The 25,624-nt window shown below is 36.9% G+C and overlaps 1 protein-coding gene across 3 annotated transcripts in view; it reads right to left on the minus strand.

Moving 5' to 3' along the window:
* SREK1IP1 (SREK1 interacting protein 1) overlaps positions 1 to 25,624 on the minus strand; it is a 58,069-nt gene that overhangs the window by 22,846 nt on the left and 9,599 nt on the right. For all 3 annotated transcript variants that reach the window (XM_082651560.1, XM_082651559.1, XM_082651558.1), the window contains exons 2-3: positions 24,483 to 24,530; positions 6,713 to 6,856 (exon numbers count right to left, since the gene is read on the minus strand). In XM_082651560.1, the coding sequence (XP_082507686.1) occupies positions 6,713 to 6,856; positions 24,483 to 24,530 (192 nt within the window). The remainder of the gene's footprint in view (positions 1 to 6,712; positions 6,857 to 24,482; positions 24,531 to 25,624) is intronic.

The raw sequence follows: 25,624 nt of genomic DNA on the forward strand, positions 1-25,624 counted from the left end.
GAGCGTTCCCTTTTCTCCACACCCTCTCCAGCATTTATTGTTTGTAGGCTTTTTGATGATGCCCATTCTGACTAGTGTGAGGTGATACCTCATTGTAGTTTTGATTTGCATTTCTCTAAAAATTACTGATGTTGAGCATCTTTTCATGTGCATATTGGCCACCTGTATGACTTCTTTGGAGAAACGTCTATTTAGATCTTCTGACCATTTTTTGACTGGGTTTTTTTTTTTTGATATTGAGCTGCATGAGCTGTTAGTATATTTTGGAGAGTAATCCTTTGTTAGTCGCTTCGTTTGCAAATATTTTCTCCCATTCTGTGGGCTGATTGTCATTTTGTTTATGGTTTCCTTTGCTGTGAAAAAGCTTTTTAGTTAGGTCCCACTTGTTTATGTTTGTTGTCATTTTCATTACTATAAGAGGCAGATCCAGAAGGATACTGCTACGATTTATGTCAAAGAGTGAGAACTAACTTTTAAAAAGATTGAATCTTCTAGTCCATGAATATGGTATATCTTGATTTATTCATTTCTTTAATATCCCTCATCAATGTTTTGTATGCTTCAGTCTTGCACATCTTTTGTCAGATTTATCCTTAAGTATTTCATACTTTTAATGCTATTGTAATAGGTATTTTTAAAATTTCAATTTCTTATTTTTCACTGCCAGCATACAGAAATACATTGATTTTTTGCCCATTGATTGATCTTGCATCCTACAACTTGGCTAAACGTAGTTATTAGTTTTAGAACTTTTCTTCTAGGCTTTCTATGTAGATGATCAAGTCATCTGCAAAAAAGACAGTTTTTACTCTTCCTTTTCTAATCTGGATGACTTTAATTTCTTTTTCTTGTCTTATTACATGACTAGAATCCCCACTACAATGTTGAAAATAAGTGGTAGGAATGGACATCTTTGATTTGTTCCTTATGTTACGGAAACATTCAGTCTTTTACCATTAAGTATAGTGTAATCTTTCTGTTTTTTATGGACATCCCGTATCAGGCTGATGAAGCTTCCTTCTTTTCCTAGTGTGCTGAAAATTTTTATAAGAAATGGAAGATGGACTCCCTCAAATAATTTTTCTTAAAATACTACAGATTTTCGTCTTTGGTCTGTTAAAAATAGCAAATTACAATGACTTCTGAATGTAAAACAAATATTGTATTCCTACAATAAGCTCCACTTGGTCATAATATATTATCCTTTTTATATATTGTTGGATTTGACTTACTAACATTTTATAATTGCTTAGAATTGCTTAAAATTCTCTTTTGAGAGTCTCTGCTTTCCTTGTAATGTCTTTATCTTTTTTTTTTTAATTTAAAATTAAAAAAATTTTTTTGACTGAGTTGGCTCTTCGTTGCTGTGCGCAGGCTTTCTCTGGTTGCGGCAAGTGGGGGCTACTCTTCGTTGCGGTGCACGGGCTTCTCATTGCAGTGACTTCTCTTGTTGCAGAGCACAGGCTCTAGGTGCGCAGGCTTCAGTAGTTGTGGCATGTGGGCTCAGCAGTTGTGGTGCACGGGCTTAGCTGCTCCGTGGCATGTGGGATCTTCCCCGGGAAGGGCTCGAACCCGTGTCCCCTGCATTGGCAGGCGGATTCTTAACCACTGCGCCACCAGGGAAGCCCCTCTTTATCTGGTTTTGTTATTAGGGTAATGCTGGTCTTATAAGTTGAGTTGGAAAGTATCCCCTCTTTAATTTTTAAAAGATTTTATGTAGAAGTGGTATTACTTCTCCTTTAAATGTTTGGCAGAATTCATGAGAAGCCATTCAGTCATGGCCTTTTCTTTGCTGAAAGTTTTAAAACATTTAACTTCTGTAATAGATGCAGACCACTCAGTTGACCTATTTCTTCTTGAAAGAGTTTTGGTAGTTTGTATCTTTCAAGTAATTTTTCCAGTTTATCCAAGTTTTCCAATTTATTGGCATAAGATTATTCATAATATTCTATTTTAGCATCTGTGTAATCTGTAGTGTTGTTACTTCATTCATTTCTGATACTGGTAATTTATGACTTTTTTTTTTAACCCAATCAGTTTGGATAGTGAATTTTCACTTTTATAGATCTTCTCAAAGAACCAGCTCTTAGTTTCACTCATTTTTCTCTATTGTTTCTCTATTTTCCATTTCACTGATTTCACCTCTGATCTTTATTATGTCCTTTCTTCTGCTTAATTCAGGTTTCATTTGCTCTTCTTTTTCGAGTTTAAGGTAGAAGTTGAAGTATTAAATTTGAGATATTTATTCTCTTCTAATACAGGCATGGAGTGCATAAATTTGCCTCTAAGGGCTGCTTTAGGGACATCTCATAAATGTTATGTTGTATTTTTATTTTCATACAGTTGAAAAGTACTTTCTAATTTCCTTTGGCTCTTTTTTTTTTCTTTGACCCAATGGGACAAATAAAAGTGTGTTAGGCTATAATTACTTGGGAATTTTCCAAGAAGCTACCTGTTATCGATTTCTAATTTAATTTCCTTGTGGCTAGAGAAGACACTTTGCATGACTTGAACACTCAAATTTATTGAGACTTGTTTTATAGCACAGAATAAGGTCTATCTTGGTAGATGTTCTGTGTGCACTGAGAAAAAAAGAAAAACTGTGTATTCTGCTGTTGTTGAGTGAGGTGTTCTATAAATGTTAAATAGGACAAGTTGGTTGGCATACTGAAATGAACACTGTCCTGGGTGGAAGTCATGAGATGGAATACAAATTCTGAGCCATTAAGTGACTATGGTCAAGCATACCTTTTAAGGAAGAAAAAGGGAGAAAAGCTAGATTGAGGAAACCATTCTCAATGTGAGGTTAGGGGAAAGCTGATGCTAATAAGGAAGCTTCATCAACTATTTCCTGTCCTGGGGGTTATTATATGTTAACTCCCTCCCCTTTCTCCCAGAGCGGATCTGTCCCAGGTCTTCTGATTGAAAATCACCTCTAGAATAAACCACTATTCATGGTGGGAGTGTACTTTATCCTTCAAGATTGATGTAATAAGGAAAAAAAGGTCAAGAACCAATAGACTGGATGATCTCTAAGGTAGGAGAGCAGCACATTGTAATGAAAATGGTACAGGACTAGTAGGAAAGAAACCTGGATCACGGTGCTGGCTCTACTGTGACCAGCTATTGACTTTGGAAAGTCACTTGTTCTCATTTTCTTTTTCTACAAAACTGGTTTTTAAACTATTTGTTCTAAAGATTCTTCCTAATTCTAAAGTTTTATGCATCTATTTAAAAAAAAAACAGAGCAGTATAGATGAATGGGGTAGAAAGTGTCCTTGTGGAATTAAGGGTTTTAGGCTTTCTGTTCTAGTATCTTTTGTTGTGTTCCTATGTGGCTGGGCTGCTCTCTATTCTGGCACAGCTGTCTTTCTGGGCTCTCTCTTTACTAGCATGCTACAAATTTCCCTTCTTATCATTTCTATTTCCTACACTCCTTGTCTTCCTTTTTTCAGTCTATTCCCGTACTTTGGTAGAACACTTATTCCAGGGCTTTTCTAAGAAAGGGTAAGTGAGAGGCAAATTGTTTTCTGAGATTTTGAATGTCTGACAATGTCTTTATTCTACTTTCACACTTGGTTGATAATTTGGTTGGGTATATCATTCTAATTTGGATATAATTTTCCTTCAAAAATTTGAAAGCATTATCCATATTCTACTAGCTTCCAGTATTGCCTTAGAGAAGTACGAAACTATTCTGACTCCTGATCCTTCACCTGTGTCCTGTTTTATCCTCAACTCTGGAAGTCTGGATTATATCTTTTTGTTTCCTATGATATGATGTTTCATAATGGTGTACCTTTGTGTGGGTCTGCTTTTACCACTGTGTCTGGTACTTGTTGAACCTTTTCATCTGGAAACTAATTCTTCAGTTCTTGAAAAAATTTTCTGTTTTCTTTTTCTGGGACTCATTTGAATGAAGTATTTCCTAGAATGACCCTTCAATTGTTCTCTCTTTTTTCTCTCTTTTTGTGCTTCTTATTTTTCTTCAACTTTATCTTCTAACTCTATCAAGTTTTCCATGTCTGCTTCTTTTTTAATTTTCAAAAGCTCTTTTGTTGCTTTTGTTCTTCTTTATAGTATCTTATTCATGTTTCATGCGTGGTGTTATCTTATCTTTCTATGAAACTAAATATTAATGATTTCTGTTTTCTCCCTGTACAGACTCGTATTTTTCAAGTTGATTTTTTCTGTTTTGGTATCTATATTTCATGTGAGACTCTTTCCTCAGAAATTTAGTGCTCTTCATTGTCTAAAAAGCTGACTGGCAGCTTTTAGCAAGCAAAGCTTGGAAATCTGGACTTCACTGATAATCTGGTGAGGTCTGCTGAGGCCTTGCCTTTGAAGAATCCCTAATTTCAGTATCCTTATTTCATTCTTCTTAGACTGGTTAGATTTCCCAGAGATGTATCTTCAAATCTTCTGCCTGGGTGATATATGTCTGGGAACCAAATAGGTGAAGATGGCTAGAAGGCTCTCACCATTCTGTATCTAACCTTTGATTTAACTATCTTCATTTGTGTTTGGTGTGTCCCAGTTTAAAGACCGTTTGCCTTACCTGTCTAGAAAATAGACCTGTGGCAGTCTGCTGAGGCAACAGGGCTTCACAGAGTAGGGAAAGGGAACAGAACATCTAACTACTTCAGGCTTTTAACCAATCCCTGTTTTTAGTCTTACAAATATTCTCAATTCTAGAAACACCCAAGGATACTCATTATCAAGACTTTAGGGGGTTTTACGGTGTATAATCAGGTTACTTCTCAGCTTTCCCCACTGTTAAAGGGTTGAGCTCTCTTAAAGTGTTCAGTCCATTATCACTAACCCATCTGCTTTTCAGCAAAATTTGACTCTTACTTTCTTTGTCCTTGTGAGTTTATGTCCTTAAAAATTTCTTCTACTACTATTTTAGTGTTGTTTCAGTAGGGAGCAGAAGTAAATATATATCTTTATTTATGTATAAAGATCCTGCTGCATGTGGGATCTTAGTTCCCCAACCAGGGATTGAACCCGTGCCCCCTGTAGTGGAAGCACAGATTCTTAACCACTGGACTGCCAGGGAAGTCCCAAAAGTAAGCATTTATATTCAAGCAGCTATCTTTACCCTTAAGCTGTATATACTCATATTTACTGTTACTCTTGTTTGCTTTCTTTGGAACACTATCCCTCTTCTGCCTTCTCAGCTTGTCCTAGTACCCTGGCATTTGACTTTTTCACTTGCCTTCACTGGATATAATATGGAAAGGTTAAAATTTTTTTAAGCATTTATTGTTCTCTGATGATCTAGAATAAGTTTAACCTTTTTTGTATCTCTCTCATGCCATGCCTAAACCCATATACAAATAAGTTTCATTTTGCTTCTGTGTGACAACTACCATATAACATTTTGTAGTTTACAAAATATTTTCACATACAGCATCACATTTTATCCCTAAAAACCCCATTGCAGGGATAGGTTATTTTATACACAAGATGGGAAACAAATGGTTAAACAGTGGTCTGAAATCTGTTCTCTTTTTGAGGGGAAAGGAGAATGTCCCAGGAAAGAAAGAAGGTAACTTGGTCAAATCTCTTCATCAACATGCTAATGACAGACTTCCTGGAAATAAATTATTTGCTAGCCAGAGAATCCTTTTTTGTGGGGGGAGAAGGGGTGTGGCTTAAATAACAGAAATTTATTTCCTCACTGTTCTGAAAGCTAGAAGTCCATGATCAAGCTGTTGGCAAGAGAATCCCTATTTATAAACTGCTTATAGCAGGATGTCTAAGATTGTTTATGGCAAATAATCCTGGAATCTAGGGATTTATGGGGCACAAATCCATAATCCCTGGAAAATGTAACTATGGGCATAAAATTGAGATGCTTCATGACCAAAATGACTTTCTTTCGTGTAAGTAATATAGAAACCGTTTGTTAACCTTGGCCAGAGTGGGTACCTGGGATATTGTACTGTAGTCCTGAAACTCTTGCTGCTTTGCCTATGCCTTGTGATCACTTGTATACTTGAAATTACAGTTGACCCTTGAACAACGCAGGGGTTAGGGATGTTGCCCCTCTGTGCTGTCCAAAGTCCAAGTGTAACTTATAGTTGCCCTCCATATATGCGGTTTCTCCATATCCATGGTTCCACATCTGTGGATTCCACCAACCGCAGCTTATATAGTACTGCAGTATGTATTACTGAAAAAATCTGCATAAAAGTGGACCTATGCAGTTCAAACCCATGTTGTTCAAGGGTCAATGGTATCAGTAAAGCTTGACACTGCTAAGATCTCTGATATGAATGGGTGTGATTTGACAATCCAATCCTTTGTGTTATCCCACAAGGAAACTGAAGTTCAGAGCAGTTAAGTGATTTGCTAAAAGTCACATACTAAAAAGTAGCCAAATAGGAATAGAAACCAAATCTTAAATCAGACTCTTTGTACCATGTGATACATTACAGTGAGATGGAAAAACAAAAAACAAAACAAAACACAATAAAACCTGTGTTGTGGAATCAGAAATAGACTTGCCTGTTGGTTCTATCACTGACCAACTGTTTGACTTTGGGCAAAGTACTTACAATTTCCTTACCTAGGCAGTACTTCTTACATAAGAGGCAAAAGATATCTTAATGACAAATATAATAGAACAATAGATAAACATGACATAATACAGTAGAACATTTAGAAACATTTTTAAAGGATGGAGGGGGAAAAAGGTATTGCTTACTTTTTTCTTGTAATGCTTGCAGTTTATTCAGTTCTTCATTCTCTTCATCACTCTCTTCACTACTTGTGCTGCTGACATCCAAAACTATGTCCCTTTTGGGGTCTACTCGGAGAAAATTGCGGCATTCAAAAGTCAGGTGACCAGCTAAGTAAAACAAACAAAAAAATATGAATGACAAAACTATAGATACATTATATTTTTTGCTGTGTTTGTTCACTAAGCAACAAGTTACAATTTTAGTAATATAATGTTTAGTTTTAACTTTTATTCAGTGGGTGGTAGTTTGCTTTACCTGAATGAAATATTCAGAAAACCTTTTCTTTTCTTTAACAGGGCTTCTAATTCAATAAGCATGCTTTCTGGTTACTTCTTATGGATTTCAGGATATTGAATTAATGTACTTACTATGTACTAAAGAAAATATTTTCAATGTTGGATTTTATGTTTTGTTCCTTTCCCATATACCTTTTTGCTTCTCAGCTTGACTACTATACTGATGCAATTACACAGCTGTCACCTAATTAAAGGTGCCATAATAACATAATTAAACATGTTCTTCAAAAGAACACCTAAGATTCTAATTCTGACATCATTCAGTCCTTAAAGATTCTGCCTATAAGAAAACTACAACAGGGCTTCCCTGGTGGCGCAGTGGTTAAGAATCCGCCTGCCAATGCAGGGGACACAGGTTCGAGCCCTGGTCCGGGAAGATCCCACATGCCACAGAGCAACTAAGCCCGTGCGCCACAACTACTGAGCCCACACTCTAGAGCCCACGAGCCACAACTACTGAAGCCCGCGTGCTTTAGAGCCTGTGCTCTGCAACAAGAGAAGCCACTGCAATGACATCCCCGTGCACAGCAATGAACAGTAGCCCCTGCTCACTGCAACTAGAGAAAGCCCGCGCGCAGCAACGAAGACACAATGCAGCCAAAAATAAATTAATTAAAAAAAAAACTACAACAGTTATCTACTTATTGCATGATGCAATAAAAAACTCAAATATTATTGAATACAAACACCAAAAAAGTACAGGAGATAAAATCACTAATAATACCTAAGTGCTTATCATCCACATGTTAACATTTTGTTTTATTCACTTAATTTTTTTTTGAAGTGAAAAACTGCATGTGTGTGTGCACATACACATACAGAGTTGGAGAGCTTGCACCATCCCTTGGAACCCTGCCCCAATCCCATTCCATTCTCTCTTCAGAAGTTGGTATACTGAAGTTGGTGTCTTATCTTTTCAAAATAGCATATTGTATTTTTATTATTTTTTAACATAAACTCAATTATACTTACCTATCATTCTGTAACTTGTTTCTGTCATTCAGTATTATGTTTTGTGATTTATCTATGTTAACATAAGTAGATATAATTATGTGATTTATCTATGTTAACATAAGTAGATATAATTATCTCCTTTTATCTGATGAATAATGTCCCATTATATAAAAATATATTTATCCTTTCTACTACTGATAGGATCTTAGGTTGCTTCTAGTATTTTGCTGTTATAAATAATGCTGAAATGCATAGCGATACATGTCTCTCTGTGCACACATGGCACAGCTTCTCTAAGGCAGTAGCTTTTGAATTCTTTTGACTAGGGCTGACCGATGGTAAAAAGTAACAATGCAACCAAGTATATTCATATACATTCATATGTATACATTCATATACATATACACACTAACCCACAAAAATTAAAACAAAATTACATGAAGCATTATGACATGTGATATTCAAAAAAAATCAATGCTGATAGAAACCACATAATTGATTTCACAACCCACTAATGATTCACTACAACTCTGTACTAGGATTTATTTCTAGTTCTCTTAATTAAGGGTGAAGCCTTTTGGAAGGCCTAGATTTATACAAGAGCATCTCCTAGTAGGGTACCAATCTTGGGTGGGGCCCTGAACCTTGCCTTTATTCCCTGCACCCTGCCAATACATGACGATAAAAGTTCAAGAACCTTGGGTTCAGCAAATACCCTCAGACTTACCTCCTAGACGTTCTGCTTTCCTTTGGTTGCTGGCCTCTAAGTATTCTTTAATTCTTTATTTTCTTCTAGCACACTAATCTATCTAATATGTATTGCATATTTTATACAAGTTTCTTAGTTGTTTACAAAAGGGTCCAGTCTGCCATACTGCTGGAACCAAGTTTTCTCTATTGTGATTTCTTTCAAATGAATCATTCAGAAGTGTTCTTTTCAGTTTCCAAACATATGGAGCTTTCAGACTACGCTTTTGTTGATTTCTAAATTTATTACACTGTTATCAGAGAGTGGAGTCTGTATGACATCAGTTTTTTAGTATTTGCTGAGATTTCTTTTATGGCCTATCATGTAGTAAATTTAGGGAAAAACTTGATATGTATTTTAAAAGAATATACATCACTATTTGTTGATGTCTATTTTGTTGTTCAAATCTCCATTTTACTTTTTTGCATAATAACTTCTGATAGTATAATTTTAAGTACCTTTATCACTGTAGATTTGTCAATTTCTCCGTTATTAGTTGAATCACATGAAGTTGCAACTTTTGTGAGTAAAACAGCTGATTATCAACAATATTCAACCTAATATCTATCTGCTCTTTTTTCCCCATCCCTTTATTTTAAAATTTTCTATGCAGTTTTTAGTTTTCCAAGTAGTTTCACTAATAACGACATGTAGCTGGACTTACTTTTTTAATTTACTTTGATACCTGACCAATTTTTTATGCTAATTTCTTAGCTTCGACAAAGAGTACCTGCCTCACTGGGGGCAGTATAAATTCACTCCTCATACCTACACAAGGTATAAGTTCAGGTTACCAATTCTCGATTATTCCTTTTCTTCTAATTATTATTTTATAGGAACTTAAACACAGTAAACTTTCTCATCACTTTCCCTAGACAGTAAATGGAATTTTTCTAATTCCTGCTTCACTGTTTTTTTGAGCAATCTGGCTCTAAACAAGAGCCTCCACTCTGGCCATGCTGCCATTCCACAGGGGTCTAAAGCTTCACTCCGTATCCCATAAATGTCTACCCAGTAGGCCCGTGGACCTCATTGTTTCCAGCTATCATTCCCTGCTCTGGCTTTGAGCTCCTTTTCCTTTCCAACACCTGGGGATTTCCCTTTTTCACCTGGGTTATTTTTATTTTTGTTGTTACTCTATTTTTCTCCAGTATCTCTCTGTTTTTGGAGCAGAAAGGAGGACTTTCTATGTTGCTTCAGCTTGCCATTCTGATCAGAACTCCTGATGATACAATTTTTCCTTTACTTAACCTAGCTTTGCATCCAAACACCTTATATTGTAATAAATATTTCATATAAACAAAATACTTAATAACCACACTGACAGCAGTCTGTCTCACACCCATTTTAGACTTACTTCAATGAAACTGACCCTAAACTGATAATAAGACAAGTTGCTTGTGAACAAACTTAGAAAATTATTCCAAAATATAGTTCTCGTGACCTCTTTTCTACATAGACTCTCAGGAGACAATGAGCAGAAAATTCTTTAAAAAAGAAAAAAAACAAAACAGGCTGTGGACCTGCCTGGACACGGTGACTTCCAGCAGGTCCCACCTCAGCCACGTTCTCCTGCCAGCAGCTCCCACCCCCCGGGGCCAACATCCTCTCCATGTTTGTTTATTGGTTATTTATTTATTATTTTTGGCTGAGTTGGTTCTTTGTTGCTGTGCGCAGGCTTTCTCTAGTTGAGGCGAGCTGGGGGCTACTCTTTGTGGTGGTACGTGGGCTTCTCATTGCAGTGGCTTCTCTTGTTGCAGAACATGGGCTCTAGGTGTGCGGGCTTCAGTAGTTGTGGCACGCGGGCTCAGCAGTTGTGGCATATGGGCTTAGTTGCTCCACAGCATGTGGGATCTTCCTGGACCAGAGATCGAACCCATGTCCCCTGCATTGGCAGGTGGATTCTTAACCATAGCACCACCAGAGAGGTCCTCAGCAGAAAATTCTTAGATGACCAGAAACTTAAATTTTGACCACAGATATGTAGAGACATTTCAAGTTGTAACATTTTAGTAGCTGACTGTAAAGAGTAACCTGGCTTTTTCAGAAATGGAAAAGCCAATCCTTAAATTCATACAAAAATGTAAGGGACCCTGAACAGCCAAAACAATCTTGAAAAAGAATAAAGGTGGAAGACTCATATTTCCTGATTTCAAAACTTACCACAAAGCTATAGTAATCAAAACAGGGTGATAGAGTCATAAGGATAGTCATATAGACCAATGGAATAGAATTTAGAGTCCAGAAATACACCCATACATATATAGCCAATTGCTTTTTGACAAGAGTGTCAAGTCTATTCAGTGGGGAAAGAACAGTCTCTTCAACAGATGGTGCTGGGACAACAGGATTTCCACATGTAAACGAATGAAGTTGAACTCCTCACCTAACATCGTATGCAAAAACTGACTGAAAATGGATTAAAGACCACAACAATATAAGAGCTAAAACCATAAAACTCTCAGAAGAAAGTATGGGGTAAATCTTCTTTAACTTGCATTTAGCAATGGATTCTTACATATAAAACACCAACAGCACAAGTAACAAAAGATAAAACTGATAAGTTGGATTTCATCAAAATCTAAAACATTTGTGCAAAGAAATTATTATGAAAGTGAAAAAACAACGTACAGAGTGGAAGAAAAGATTTGTAACTTATATATCTGATAAGGTTAACTATTTAGTATATATACAATTCCCGCAACTCAAGAAGAAAAAGACAACTCAATTAAAACATGGGCAAAGAAACTGAATAGACATTTCTCCAAAGAAGATATACAAATGGCCAGTAAGACCATGAAAAGATACCCAACATCATTAGTCTTTAGAGAAATGCAACTGAAAACCATGAGATATCCCTTCACATCTATTAAGATGGCTACAATTTTTAAAAAAGAAAAGAGAAAGGAAAGTAAGTGTTGGCAAGAATGTGGAGAAACTGGAACTCTTGTACATTTCTGGTGGGAATATAAAATGATAGAGCTGCTGTGGAAAAAAGTCTGGCAACTCCTCAAGAAGCTGCACACAGATGACCCAGCATTCCACTCCTAGGTATATACCCAAAAGAATCAAAAATGGGGACTCAGACAGACACTTATACAACAAAATTCATTGCCCATTAATCACAATAGCCAAAAGGTAAAAATAACCCAAGTGTCTATCAATAGATGAATGGATAAAGAAAATGTGGTGTATCCATACAATGAAATATCATTCAGCCATAAAGAGGAATAAAGTTATGATACATGCTACAACATGAATGAACTTTAAAAACATTGTGCTAAGGGAAATAAGCCAGACACAAAAGGACAAATACTATATGATTCGACTTACATGAAATATCTAGAATGGCCAAATTCATAGAGATAGAAAGTAGATTAGAGGTTACCAGGGTCTGGGGGAAGGGAGGAGTGGGGAGGTACTGCTTAAGGTTTATAGAGTTTCTATTTGGGGTGATGAAAAAGTTTTGTAATAGATAGGGGCGATGGTTGTACAACACTGTGAATGTAATTAATGCCACTGAATTGTATACTTAAAAATGGTTAAAATGGCACATGATATTATATGTATTTTACCAAAATTAATTAATTAATTAATTAATTAATTTCGTTATGCGGGCCTCTCACTGTTGCAGCCTCTCCCGTTGTGGAGCACAGGCTCTGGACGCGCGGGCTCAGCGGCCATGGCTCACGGGCCCAGCCGCTCCGCGGCATGTGGGATCTTCCCAGACCGGGGCACGAACCCGTGTCCCCTGCATCGGCAGGTGGACTCTCAACCACTGCGCCACCAGGGAAGCCCTCACAATTTATTTTTGAATTTTATTGTATTTATTTTTTTATACAGTAGGTTCTTATTTATTATCCATTTTATACATTATTAGCGTATATATGCCAATCTCAACCTCCCAATTCATCCCACCACCTCCCCCCCGGCCTCTTTCTCCCCTTGGTGTTACATACATTTGTTCTCTACATCTGTGTCTCAATTTCTGCCCTGCAAACTGGTTCATCTGTACCATTTTTCTAGGTTCCACATATATGAGTTAAAATACGACATTTGTTTTTCTCTTTCTGACTTACTTCACTCTATATGACAGTCTCTAGATCCATCCACGTCTCTACAAATGACCCAATTTTGTTCCTTTTTATGGCTGAGTAATACTCCATTGTATATATGTACCACATCTTCTTTATCCATTCGTCTGTTGATGGGCATTTAGGTTGCTTCCATGACCTGGCTATTGTAAATGGTGCTGCAGTGAACATTGGGGTGCATGTGCCTTTTTGAATTATGGTCTTCTCTGGGTATATGCCCAGTAGTGGGATTGCTGGGTCATGTGGCAATTCTATTTTTAGTTTTTTAAGGCACATCCATACTGTTCTCCAGAGTGGCTGTATCAATTTACATTCCCACCAACAGTGCAAGAGGGTTTCCTTTTCTCCACACCCTCTACAGCATTTGTTGTTTGTAGATTTTCTGATGATGCCCATTCTAACTGGTGTGAGGTGATTCCTCATTGTAGTTTTGATTTGCATTTCTCTAATAATTAGTGATGTTGAGCAGCTTTTCATGTGCTTCTTGGCCATCTGTATGTCTTCTTTGGAGAAATATCTATTTAGGTCTTCTGCCCATTTTTGGATTGGGTTGTTTGTTTTTTTAATACTGAGCTGCATGAGCTGCTTATATATTTTGGATATTAAGCCTTTGTCCATTGATTCGTTTGCAAATATTTTCCTCCATTCTGAGGGTTGTCTATTCGTCTTGTTGGTAGCTTCCTTTGCTTTGCAAAAGCTTTGAAGTTTCATTAGGTCCCATTTGTTTATTTTTGTTTTTATTTCTATTACTCTAGGAGGTGAATCAAAAAAGATCTTGCTGTGATTTATGTCAAAGAGTATTCTTCCTATGTTTTCTTTAAGAGTTTTATAGGGATCAGTTTTACATTTAGGCCTCTAATCCATTTTGAGTTTATTTCTGTGTATGGTGCTACGAAGTGTTCTAATTTCTTTCTTTTACATGTAGCTGTCCAATTTTCCCAGCACCACTTATTGAAGAGACTGTCTTTTCTCCATTGTATATCCTTGCCTCCTTGTCATAGATTAGTTGACCACAGGTGTGTGGGTTTATCTCTGGGCTTTCTATCTTGTTCCATTGATCTCTATTTCTGGTTTTGTGCCAGTACCATACTGTCTTGATTACTGTAGCTTTGTAGTATAGTCTGATGTCAGGGAGTCTGATTCCTCCAGGTCAGTTTTTTTTTTTTTCTTCAAGATTGCTTTGGCTATTCAGGGTCTTTTGTGTCTCCATACAAATTTTAAGATTTTTTTGTTCTAGTTCTGTAAAAAATGCCATTGGTAATTTGACAGGGATTGCACTGAATCTGTAGATTGCTTTGGGTAGTATAGACATTTTCACAATATTGATTCTTCCAATCCAAGAACATGGTATATCTCTCCATCTGTTTCTATCACCTTTAATTTCTTTCATCAGTGTCTTATAGTTTTCTGCATACAGGTCTTTTGTCTCCCTAGGTTGGTTTATTCCTAGGTATTTTATTCTTTTTGTTGCAGTGGTAAATGGGAGTGTTTCCTCAATTTCTCTTTCAGATTTTTCATCATTAGTGTATAGGAATGCAACAGATTTCTGTGCATTAATTTTGTATCCTGCAACTTCTATTAGCTCTAGTAGTTTCCTGGTGGCATCTTTAGGATTCTCTATGTATAGTACAACGTCATCTGCAAACAGTGACAAGTTTTACTTCTTCTTTTCCAATTTTTATTCCTTTTATTTCTTTTTCTTCTCTGATTTCCATGGCTAAGACTTCCAAAACTATGTTGAATAATAGTGGCGAGAGTGGACATCCTTGTCTTGTTGCTGATCTTAGAGGAAATGCTTTCAGCTTTTCACCATTGAAAAGGATGTTTGCTGTGGGTTTGTCATATGGCCCTTATTATATTGAGGTAGGTTCCCTCTATGGCCACTTTCTGGAGAGTTTTTATCATAAATGGGTGTTGAATTTTGTCAAAAGCTTTTGCTGCATCTGTTGAGATGATCATATGGTTTTTCTTCCTCAACTTGTTAATATAGTGTATCACATTAATTGATTTGTGTATACTGAAGAAGCCTTGCATCCCTGGGATAAATCCCACTTGATCATGGTGGATGATCCTTTTAATGTGTTGTTGGATTGTGTTTGCTAGTATTTTGTTAAGGATTCTTGCATCTATATTCATCAGTGATAGTGGTCTGTAATTTTCTTTTTTTGTAGTATCTTTGTCTGGTTTTGGTATCAGGGTGATGGTGGTCTCATAGAATGAGTTTGGGAGTGTTCCTTCCTCTGCAGTTTTTTGGAAGAGTTTGAGAAGGATGGGTGTTAGCTCTTCTCTAAATGTTTGACAGAATTCCCCTGTGAGCCATCTGGTCCCAGACTTTTGTTTGTTGGAAGATTTTTAATCACAGTTTCAATTTCATTACTGTGATTGGTCTGTTCATATTTTCTATTTCTTCCTGGTTCAGGCTTGGAAGGTTATACCTTTCTAAGAATTTGTCCATTTCTTCCAGGTTGTCCATTTTATTGGCATAGAGTTGCTTGTAGTAGTCTCTTAGATACTTTATATTTCTGTGGTGTCTGTTGTAACTTCTCCTTTTTCATTTCGAATTTTATTGATTTGAGTCCTCTCCCTCTTTTTCTTGATGAGCCTGGCTAATGCTTTATCAATTTTGTTTATCTTCTCAAAGAACGAGCTTTTAGTTTTATTGATCTTTGCTATTGTTTTGTTTCTATTTCATTTATTTCTGCTCTGATCTTTATGATTTCTTTCTACTAAGTTTGGGTTTTGTTTGTTCTTCTCTCTCTAGTCCCTTTAGGTGTAAGGTTCGATTGTTTATTTGAGATTTTTCTTGTTTCTTGAGGAAGGCTTGAATTGCTATAAACTTCCCTCTCAGAACTGCTTTTTCTGCATCCCATAGGTTTTGGATCATTGTGTATCCATTGTCATTTAGCTCTATGTATTTTTTGATTTCCTCTTTGATTTGTTCAGTGATCTCCTAGTTATTTAGTAACATATTGTTTAGCCTAATGTGTTTGTGTTTTCTATGTTTTTTCCCCTGTAAATGATTTCTAATCTCATAGCGTTGTGGTCAGAAAAGATGCTTGATATGATTTCAATTTTCTTAAATTTACTGAGGCTTGATTTGTGACCCAAGATGTGATTTATCCTGGAGAATGTTCTGTGTGCACTTGAGAAGAAAGTGTAATCTGCTGTTTTTGGACGGAATGTCCTATAAATATCAATTAAATCTATCTGGTCTATTGTGTCATTTAAAGCTTGTGTTTCCTTATTAATTTTCACTTTGGATGATCTGTCCATTGGTGTAAGTAAGGTGTTAAAGTCCCGCACTATTATTGTGTTACTGTCGATTTCCTCTTTTATAGCTGTTAGCATTTGCATTATGTATTGAGGTGTTCTTATGTTGGGTGCAAATATATTTATAATTGGTATATCTTCTTCCTGGATTGATGCCTTGGTCATTATGCAGTGTCCTTCCTTGTCACTTGTAACATTCTTTATTTTATAGTCTATTTTATCTGATATGAGTATTGCTACTCCAGCTTTCTTTTGATTTCCATTTGCATGGAATATCTTTTTCCATCCCCTCACTTTCAGCCTGTATGTGTCCCTAGGTCTGAAGTGGGTCTCTTGTAGACAGCATATATATGGGTCTTGTTTTTGTATCCATTCAGCCAATCTGTGTCTTTTGGTGGGAGCATTTAGTCCATTTACATTTAAGGTAATTATCGATATGTGTGTTCCTATTCCCATTTTCTTCATTGTTTTGGGTTCGGGATTGTAGGTCTTTTCCTTCTCTTATGTTTCTTGCCTAGAGAAGTTCCTTTAGCATTTGTTGTAGAGCTGGTTTGGTGGTGGTGAATTCTCTTAGCTTTTGCGTGTCTGTAAAGCTTTTGATTTCTCTGTCAAATCTGAATGAGATCCTTGCTGGGTAGAGTATCTTGGTTGTAGTTTCCTCCCTTTCATCACTTTAAATACATCATGCCACTCCCTTCTGGCTTGTAGAGTTTCTGCTGAGAAATCAGCTGTTACTCTTATGGGACTTCCCTTCTATGCTATTTGTTGTTTTTCCCTTGTTGCTTTCAATAGTTTTTCTTTGGGGGCTTCCCTGGTGGCGCAGTGGTTGAGAGTCCACCTTCTGATGCAGGGGACACGGGTTCGTGCCCTGGTCCAGTAAGATCCCACATGCAGCAGACGGCTGGGCCCGTGAGCCATGGCTGCTGAGCCTGTGCGTCCGGAGCCTGTGCTCTGCAACGGGAGGCCACAACAGTGAGAGGCCCGCGTACTGTAAAAAAACAAACAAACAAAAGAATAGTTTTTCTTTGTCTTTAATTTTTGTCAGTTTGATTACTATGTGCCTCGGTATGTTTCTCCTTTGGTTTATCCTTCCTGGGACTTTCTGTGCTTCCTGGACTTGGGTGGCTATTTCCTTTCCCATGTTAGGGAAGTTTTCACCTATAATCACTTCAAATATTTTCTCGGGTCCTTTCTCTCTCTCTTCTCCTTCTGGGACCCCTATAATCCAAATGTTGTTGCGTTTAATGTTGTCCCAGAGGTCTCTTAGGCTGTCTTCTTTTCTTTTCATTCTTTTTTCTTTATTCTGTTCCATAGCAGTGAATTCCACCATTCTGTCTTTCAGGTCACTTATCTGTTTTTCTGCCTCAGTTACTCTGCTATTGATTCCTTCTAGTGTATTTTTCATTTCTGTTATTGTATTCTTCATCTCTGTTTGTTTGTTCTTTAATTCTTGTAGGTGTTTGTTCTTTAATTTTCTAGGTCTTTGTTAAATATTCCTTGCTTCTTCTCTATCTTTGCCTCCATTCTTTTTCCGAGGTCCTGGATCATCTTCACTATCATTATTCTGAATTCTTTTTCTGGAAGGTTGCCTATCTCCACTTCATTTAGTTGTTTTTCTGGGGTTTTATCTTGTTCCTTCATCTGCTACATAGCTCTCTGCCTTTTCATCTTGTCTATCTTTCTGTGACTGTGGTTTTTGTTCCGCACGCTGCAGGATTGTAGTTCTTCTTGCTTCTGCTGTCTGCCCTCTGGTGGATGAGGCTATCTACAAGTTTCCTGATGGGAGGGACTGGTGGTGGGCAGAGCTCAGTAAAACTGTAATCTGCTTGTCTGCTGATGGGTGGGGCTGGGTTCCCTCCCTGTTGGTCGTTTGGCCTGAGGCAACCCAACACTGGAGCCTACTGGGCTCTTTGGTGGGGCTAATGTCAGGTTCTTGGAGGGCTAATGCCAAGGAGTACTTCCCAGAACTTCTGCTGCCAGTGTCCTTGTCCTCACGATGAGACACAGCCACCCCCTGCTTCTGCAGGAGACCTTCCAACACTAGCAGGTAGGTCTGGTTCAGTCTCCTATGGGGTCACTGCTCCTTCCCCTGGGTCCTGATGCATACACTACTTTGCATGTGCCCTCCAAGAGTGGAGTCTGTTTACCCCAAACCTGTTGAAGTCCTGCAATCAAATCCCGCTACCCTTCAATGTCTGATTCTCTAGGAATTCCTCCTCCCATTGCCAGACCCCCAGGTTGGGAAGCCTGACGTGGGGCTCAGAACCTTCAGTCCAGTGCATGGACTTCTGTGATATAAGTGTAGTCCAGTTTGTGAGTTACCCACCCAGCAGTTATGGGATTTGATTTTATTATGATTGCACCCCTCCTACCATCTCACTGTGGCTTCTCCTTTGTCTTTGGATGTGGGGTATCTTGTTTGGTGAGTTCCAGTGTCTTCCTGTTGATGATTGTTCAGCAGTTAGCTGTGATTCTGGTGCTCTTGCAAGAGGGAGAGAGTGCATGTCCTTCTGCTCCGCCATCTTGAACCAATCTCCTACCACAATTTTTTTAAATGGGGAAAAAAGCACCACGGCACAGTATGAAGTCTTACTAATAACCAGATTTCAATTTTCAGTTTTCCTATTTAATAACAGAGTAATCCTCTTGAGCCTGTTTTCTGATTTGTCACAGTAATTATTTGTAACAATAATAATCAATAATAATGATTTTTGGCAAAGTATTGATGTAAAACTTGAATTAACTAATTTAATCTTTACAACAAGTCTATGGAACTAGGTACTATAATTATCTCATTTTACCGACACAAAACTGAAGCACAGAGTGGTTAAGTAACCTGCCTAAAGTCACACAGCTAGTAATTCCCAGCTAAGGTTTGTACCTACATGCCAGACCAATGGTTTTGAATGTTCATAAAAATGGAGACTATGAAACCTACTTCACAGGGTTGTTTTAGGAATGAAATGCAATGAATCATATCTTTAAACTGCTTAGTACAGACCCTAGCACCAAGCAGATATTCAATACACAGTACCAGGTTCTTACCAGTTGTTGTACCAATAAAAGCAAAGGCATATTCTCTCTTGTTCTCACTCAAGGAGTGGCTATGTGGGCAACTCTAAGTGTCCAGTAACAATAAAACCTACAGTTTCATTTAGACTGTGCAGATAAAAATGTGTCGACGCATTAAAAAAAACTCTTGTTTTATAATTAGGGTGCCCATGCACTTCTTCCTTGGCCTACAGAGTGTACAGACTAGGCTAACAAGTATTAATTTTTACCAGGCTTTGTCTCTACCTAAGGTCCTGAGTTTTGAGATGATGAAAGCTACATTATAAACTTCTGAATTCTTAAACTTAGTTAATTCCCGAAACTTCACATCCCTATCATTTTGGTTCCCACCCAAAAGTGCAGGCCTCTGTATTCATATCACTTCCCTGAAGTCTTATCCACACATTGCTCTTTCTATTCCTCTGACTTAACTAATCATCACCCCCTTCTCTCCCCATCTTTTTATGACAGCTTCTGAAACCTGCAATCCCTGGTGAACAAACTGTGCTACCTGTTCACAGAATGCCCCCTCTACTGCTTTTTTTAAGGGATACTTGGCTCTTTCCTGCAGACAGCTTACAGCTTACCTCTGTATTATTAGCATCCTCCAGGCTCCTCAACACTGCTTCCACATAGCAGTCCCCTACGCTCCCCTGCAGCTAGCCCTCTGCTGCTGTGTAACAGCCCCATCCACCAAAATTGTTGGAGCCTGACTCACACTCTAGCTCTTTACCTTAAGACCTTCCATAGCCTAGACGGACAGCCTATGGCTTTGGATGGCTTTTCTCAGCTCCTTGACATTCTAGATGCCATGGCCACACAAGGCTCCTTGTCATCACCTGGAACTGTTTCATGTCTGAAATTTTAAACTCCAATATTATAGTACTTTGACTATAACCTTTTATCCTTCTAGCTTCCTTATTCCCTTACACCCATGCACAGATCTGTTTCTGAATCTCGTTAAAAACTTCAGTCACTTAATCCCTTCATTTTTCTCTTAGTCTATCATTCCTGACCATCTGAACACTCTTTTATAAGCCTCATCTGACTCTTTCATATTCCTGTTCTACTGTACCTCACTGTAAAACAACTAATCTGGGTCAAAGCTATCCTTTCTTTGAGTCGTGCCTACCCCTGAGCAGCCAAACAATGCATGAACACAATCACATATTCATGGACATGAGCACAAACACAAACTTTTTAATTTTTTATTTGTCTTTGGTCAACTTCCTTCCCTATTTCCCTTAATGACTTTTCCAAACTAATGCCTGACTTAAATCATTCTTCGACCATTCCCTGGCCCACTCAGTGCCTCCTCCCAAAACGGATGATCCTGCCTCCTAATTTACAAAGAAAATTAAGATTAACAGGCAGCATCTCCTTCTACTTTGTCTCTGCACCTGAAAACAACCATATTTTTCTCACCTAGTTTCCTCCAGACTTAAGAGGTATCCTTGTCATACCTCTTAAGAGAAACTTCCATAATCTTCTCTTGTCTCCAATATCTACAAGATCTCTTCTAATATCCCCTTGGTCTATATATACATTTTATACTTCAAATATAAAACCCTCCATTTATCCCATATTCCCTTCTAGGAATTATTCAATATGGTATGAATGTTTGTGTCCCCCAAAATTCATATGTTGAAATTCTAACCCCCATAGGTGATGGTATTAGTAGGTGGGGCCTTTGGAAGGTGATTAGGCTCTGAGGGTGGTACCCTCATGAATGGGATTAGTGCCTTCTAAAAGAGACTCCAGAGAGATCCCTAGCCCCTTCCGCCAACTGAGGATACAACAAAAATCTGTGACTTGGAAAAGGGCTTTCACCCGACCATGCTGGTATCCAGAACTTGGGCTTCCAGCTTCTAGAACTGTGAGCAATACATTTCTGTTGTTTATAAGCTACCCAACCTGTGTTATTTTGTTATAGCACCCCATATGGACCTTAAGACAGTACCCTACTTTCCTCATGTAAATTTCTTGAAAAATGGAAATAACATAGGCCCTATCCCTCACTATTCAGGCCTGAATCTACAAAGTTTGTTTCATGACCTACAACTCTACTTAAACTGATCTTGCTAAGGTCAGCAAAGCATTCTACCTGGCAAATCCAGTGAACATTTTTCAATCTATTTCTCACAGATCTTATCTGTTACACCTGACATTTCTCCTCAACCTTGAAAACCCTTACTCCTTTGGCTTATATGATGCTGCCCAGTCCTGCTTCTCCTGGCATTGTACCTTCTTGATCATTTTTTCCTCAGCTCATGCCTATCTATTTTACTTCATCTGTTGATATTTTACTCCACCAAGAGTCTGTTATTCATTGTTCCAAAGTTTGTTTATATAATATCATGTAAGTAAAAAAAAATGAATGTGGAAAAAAAAAAAGAGTAGTTGTTTCCATGAAACAAAGCAGTACTTCTGGAAAGGCTTGATTTAGACGAACTGCTTTAAAAAAGCAGTTTTCAAATTAGGTCTTGGTAAGAAGACTGTAAAGATAGGAGAAAAAACCCTAAAACAGTGAGAAAAGGTATCTTTTTTTCTCAAAGGGGGTGTCATTGGCATTTTGGGCCAGACAATTCTTCATTGTCCAAGACACTGCAGGATATTTATAGTTCCTGGACCCTACATACTAAATGTCATACTGCTCTTCTCCGGTATGACAGTTGTTATGGGCAACTAAACAAAAAAACCTTCACAGATTTCCAGGGAACCTGTATCACCTCTAGTTGAGAACTAATGATAGAAGGATTCTGCACTCAGATTTCTTTACAAGTATCTTAACTGCTTGCTCATCTTTGAAGAAACAAACTACAAAAAGTAGAAAATACATTTCAAATATGATTTCCACTCAAAAGATTGTGTGTAACACCAATTAGCAGATCCATGGCAAAGAAAAGGTCATGACTGTATATTATATCAATTGATTAGCATTTTTAAGTTAAATAAAATGTTTTTATTTCCTATTGCTGTAATCAAATGCTCAACTACTGAGTCTACTGTATTGAAACTCATTTTAGCATATTTTCTGAGAACTGTCATAATTATCTGAGACATTTATTGCATGGACAAAGGCTTAGCGTCCTTGTAGCTTTTAAATATTCAGAAGTTGCCAACTTCAAAAAAATTCAAATAAAAACTCATTACAGAAATGACCATTCTTCTAACTTTGCTGAGGAAATTCTGCCATGAAAAAGTGAGATCCATGTTAACCTAGCAACACATTCATGTTTAATTTGAAACTTTTAAAAAACAATATAAACATTATTGAAACATACTGACAATATTTTTCAATCAAGTATTAAAGTTTTAAAAAGTGTACAAGCTAAACCACTCTTTTCACAATAATAGAGAGAAAATACTCTTTCGTACCTCACTGACAAATATTCAAATTCTTAGGCATTAAAAACATTTTGAAGGGTTTTGTTGACCTTTGACTTACCTCTACAAGCAACACAAAGATTCTGGCCTCCAAATAACAGATAATTTTTAAAATGTAGTTTCTATTAGAAAGAGGTGTACACTGAGAAGACTTTCATCTCTAGCAGCTGTAAGACGTAAATTTAACCCAGAAGGGAAACATTACTAAATTTCTCCACAGGAGACAAATTAGAAATTGTTTATAATTTAATCATCAAAATCAAAAGAAAGATTTGAATAATATAGCAGAAGGCACTAAACTTGGACAGACAGTCAAAACTATTTGCTTACTTGGCTTCTCTAAATAAATTATAATTACTACAGATGCTTCCATTATTGTCTAATATAAAGTAGCAATGAGGAAACTAGATCAACAAGAATTCTATTTCCAAAAAAATGATTTTAATTGCTTTCCTACAAGTCTTAAGTTAAAAGGAGTCCAAGTAGATGAACTGATATTAGTAGACAGACTGGGAAATCCATTCTAGATTGTGAAGTGAATACAGCATCGATATATATAGTACTTTCTTAAGTCTTTTTTTAATGTAAAAATTCAAACAATCTTTATTATTAAGTGCATCATACATAGAGAAGCGTATATACAATGAATATTTACAGTTGAAAGAGAATTAATAAAGTAAATAGCTGCATACCCATCTCTCAGGTTAGGTAACAGATTGTTACCAGAACCCTAATTAATCTTCTGTGTGCCCTCCCCCCACAAACCACTTGCTGTCCCCCACTTCCCCCAGATAACCACTAGCCTCACTTATGTATGTCTTCTTTGCTTTTCTTTGTGGTTTTACTCCTTACGTATGTACTCCTAATCTTAAGTCTTGAATAAAGAAATGAAGTTAGCAAGGATTGAAAGAACATAAACAAAGCATAAATAAATATAAGCAAATTTAAAAAAACAGAAAAGACATCATTGCACTCATTTCTTGCATGCAAGCACATTCTTCAGGAGTTTTTATTTATATGAAGGGTATGTAGACTTATACGTCCACTTTTGCTAGTTGAGCATGCTTCAACTGAGCCAGGTTTCAGCCTTTGCTTGAAGGCATGTGACTTGGTTCTCCTAGCATGCTTTTATTCTTAGCCCTTCTAATAGAGATTCATGCCCCAAGTGCTCTCTTATTACATGATTTGAAAAAATAAATTTGTTTTTCCATACAAGAGCATCTTTATTTCGTTACAAAATAACTCTGCTATGAATGGGAGTATGAACAACAATCCAGGCTCATTTGCATGCTCTCCAAACAACTTAGAAAACAGTGTAATGCTACTGTTAGAGCTGTTATTAAGTCTTTAGGAATTTTTACATTTACCTAGGGAAATGATACTTGTTTATACTACATAAGTTCAAATTTAGACTACATAATTGCTCATGCCGAAGTTTACTTTTCCACTCCATTTCACTAATCGTAATGGAGGTTGATTGTTTAAATCAAGGTTTCACCAGTGAGCAGAAATTCTGGGACCAATTTCACCCTTATAAAGAGTTAATTCAATAAACAGGAAAACCTTTCATAAATAGTTTTCATTGCTTTCACCTCTTTGCCTAGTATCTACAAGGATAAGGAATAAAAGAATAAGTATCTATGTACTTTTTTGGGGAATATACTTTCGCCAGACTCCTAAATCTACTACTCCACTTGTACTTCACGACATTTTTGCTAGTCACCAGATATATAGCCACCTGTCAGTGGGTCCAGAGCAGGGAAGAAAAGTGAGTATTCGGTGCTGACAGAGGAATTTCTGAATTATCTGCAAACCTGAGCTAAATAACAGGGCTAAAGGACAATGCTCAGGGCCCTGAAATCAGGATGCTAAATCATATTGCCCAAAGAGGCAATGATTCACTGCACAAAATGCAATTTTTTAATGTACTTACGATAGCCACATTTTTTACAGCCTGCTCGGACACTGTCCTTGTTGCAACCTGAAATACAGTTGGATAACATTTTAGGAGACATATAGATAAGTAATAAGAACAAACATTTCATCACATGGAAAAGCTGAGAAAACCACTTGTTAGAGAATTTATTTCTTAAAAAAAAATCATCTCTGACCTAGCTTAGAATACTACTCAATTATTATAACTATTAGAAATCAGTGGAAAAGCTAATTTACTCAAATTATTTCCATGACAAATACTTAAAGAAGATATTTTTCTCTAATTCAACAGAAATGCTGTACTATAGTCAAGAGCTTCAACATTCCAGGAATTCTATAACACTGCAGAAGAAATTCTGGGGTACTCTGGCCTCTCTCTCAAATGTAAAATAATTAACTGACTAGATATATACGTAAACGTGCAGGTTAACAAATATTTTTCTGCTTACTCTTAGAAGAAAAAAAATTCTAACTTTCTTAAAGGAATTGGTGAAATTCCAGAAACATACTTTAATTGCTAGGTATTGTAAGAAACATCTCAATTCAGTACTCAAATTTTGACAAGAGAAAAAAACTAGTCACATATTCAGTGTGATCAATGTTTAGAAGTATTTACAGTATCTCTGTATAAATAGTGGTACATACAGGTAACATTGAAGATACAAATAACAGAGGAAATGAAACTGATTTTTTATTGTGATAACATACATATAACATAAAAATTTACCATCTTAACCATTTCAAAGTGCACAATTCAATGCTATTAAGTACATTCACAATGTTATACAACCATCACCACTATCTATTATTTCCAAAACTTTATCACTATCATCCCAAACAGTCACTGTGCTCATTAAACAATAACTGTCCATTCCCCTTTCCCTCTAGCTCCTGGTAATCTCTATTATGTTTTCTGTGTCTATGCATTTGCCTGTTCTAGGTATCTCATATAAGTGGAACCATACAATATTTATCCTTTTGTGCCTGGCTTATTTTACCTAGCATAAAGTTTTCAAGGTTCATCCATACTGTAGCACACACCAGAATGGCATTCCTTTTTATGACAGAATAATATTCCATTGTACGTATATGTAGTTGAAACCAAATTTAACCTCCAATAAGGGCTTCCATTAACCAAAT

Source organism: Grampus griseus (genome assembly GCF_964374135.1).
Source record: "Grampus griseus genome assembly, chromosome: 3".
Lineage (NCBI taxonomy): Eukaryota > Metazoa > Chordata > Mammalia > Artiodactyla > Delphinidae > Grampus > Grampus griseus.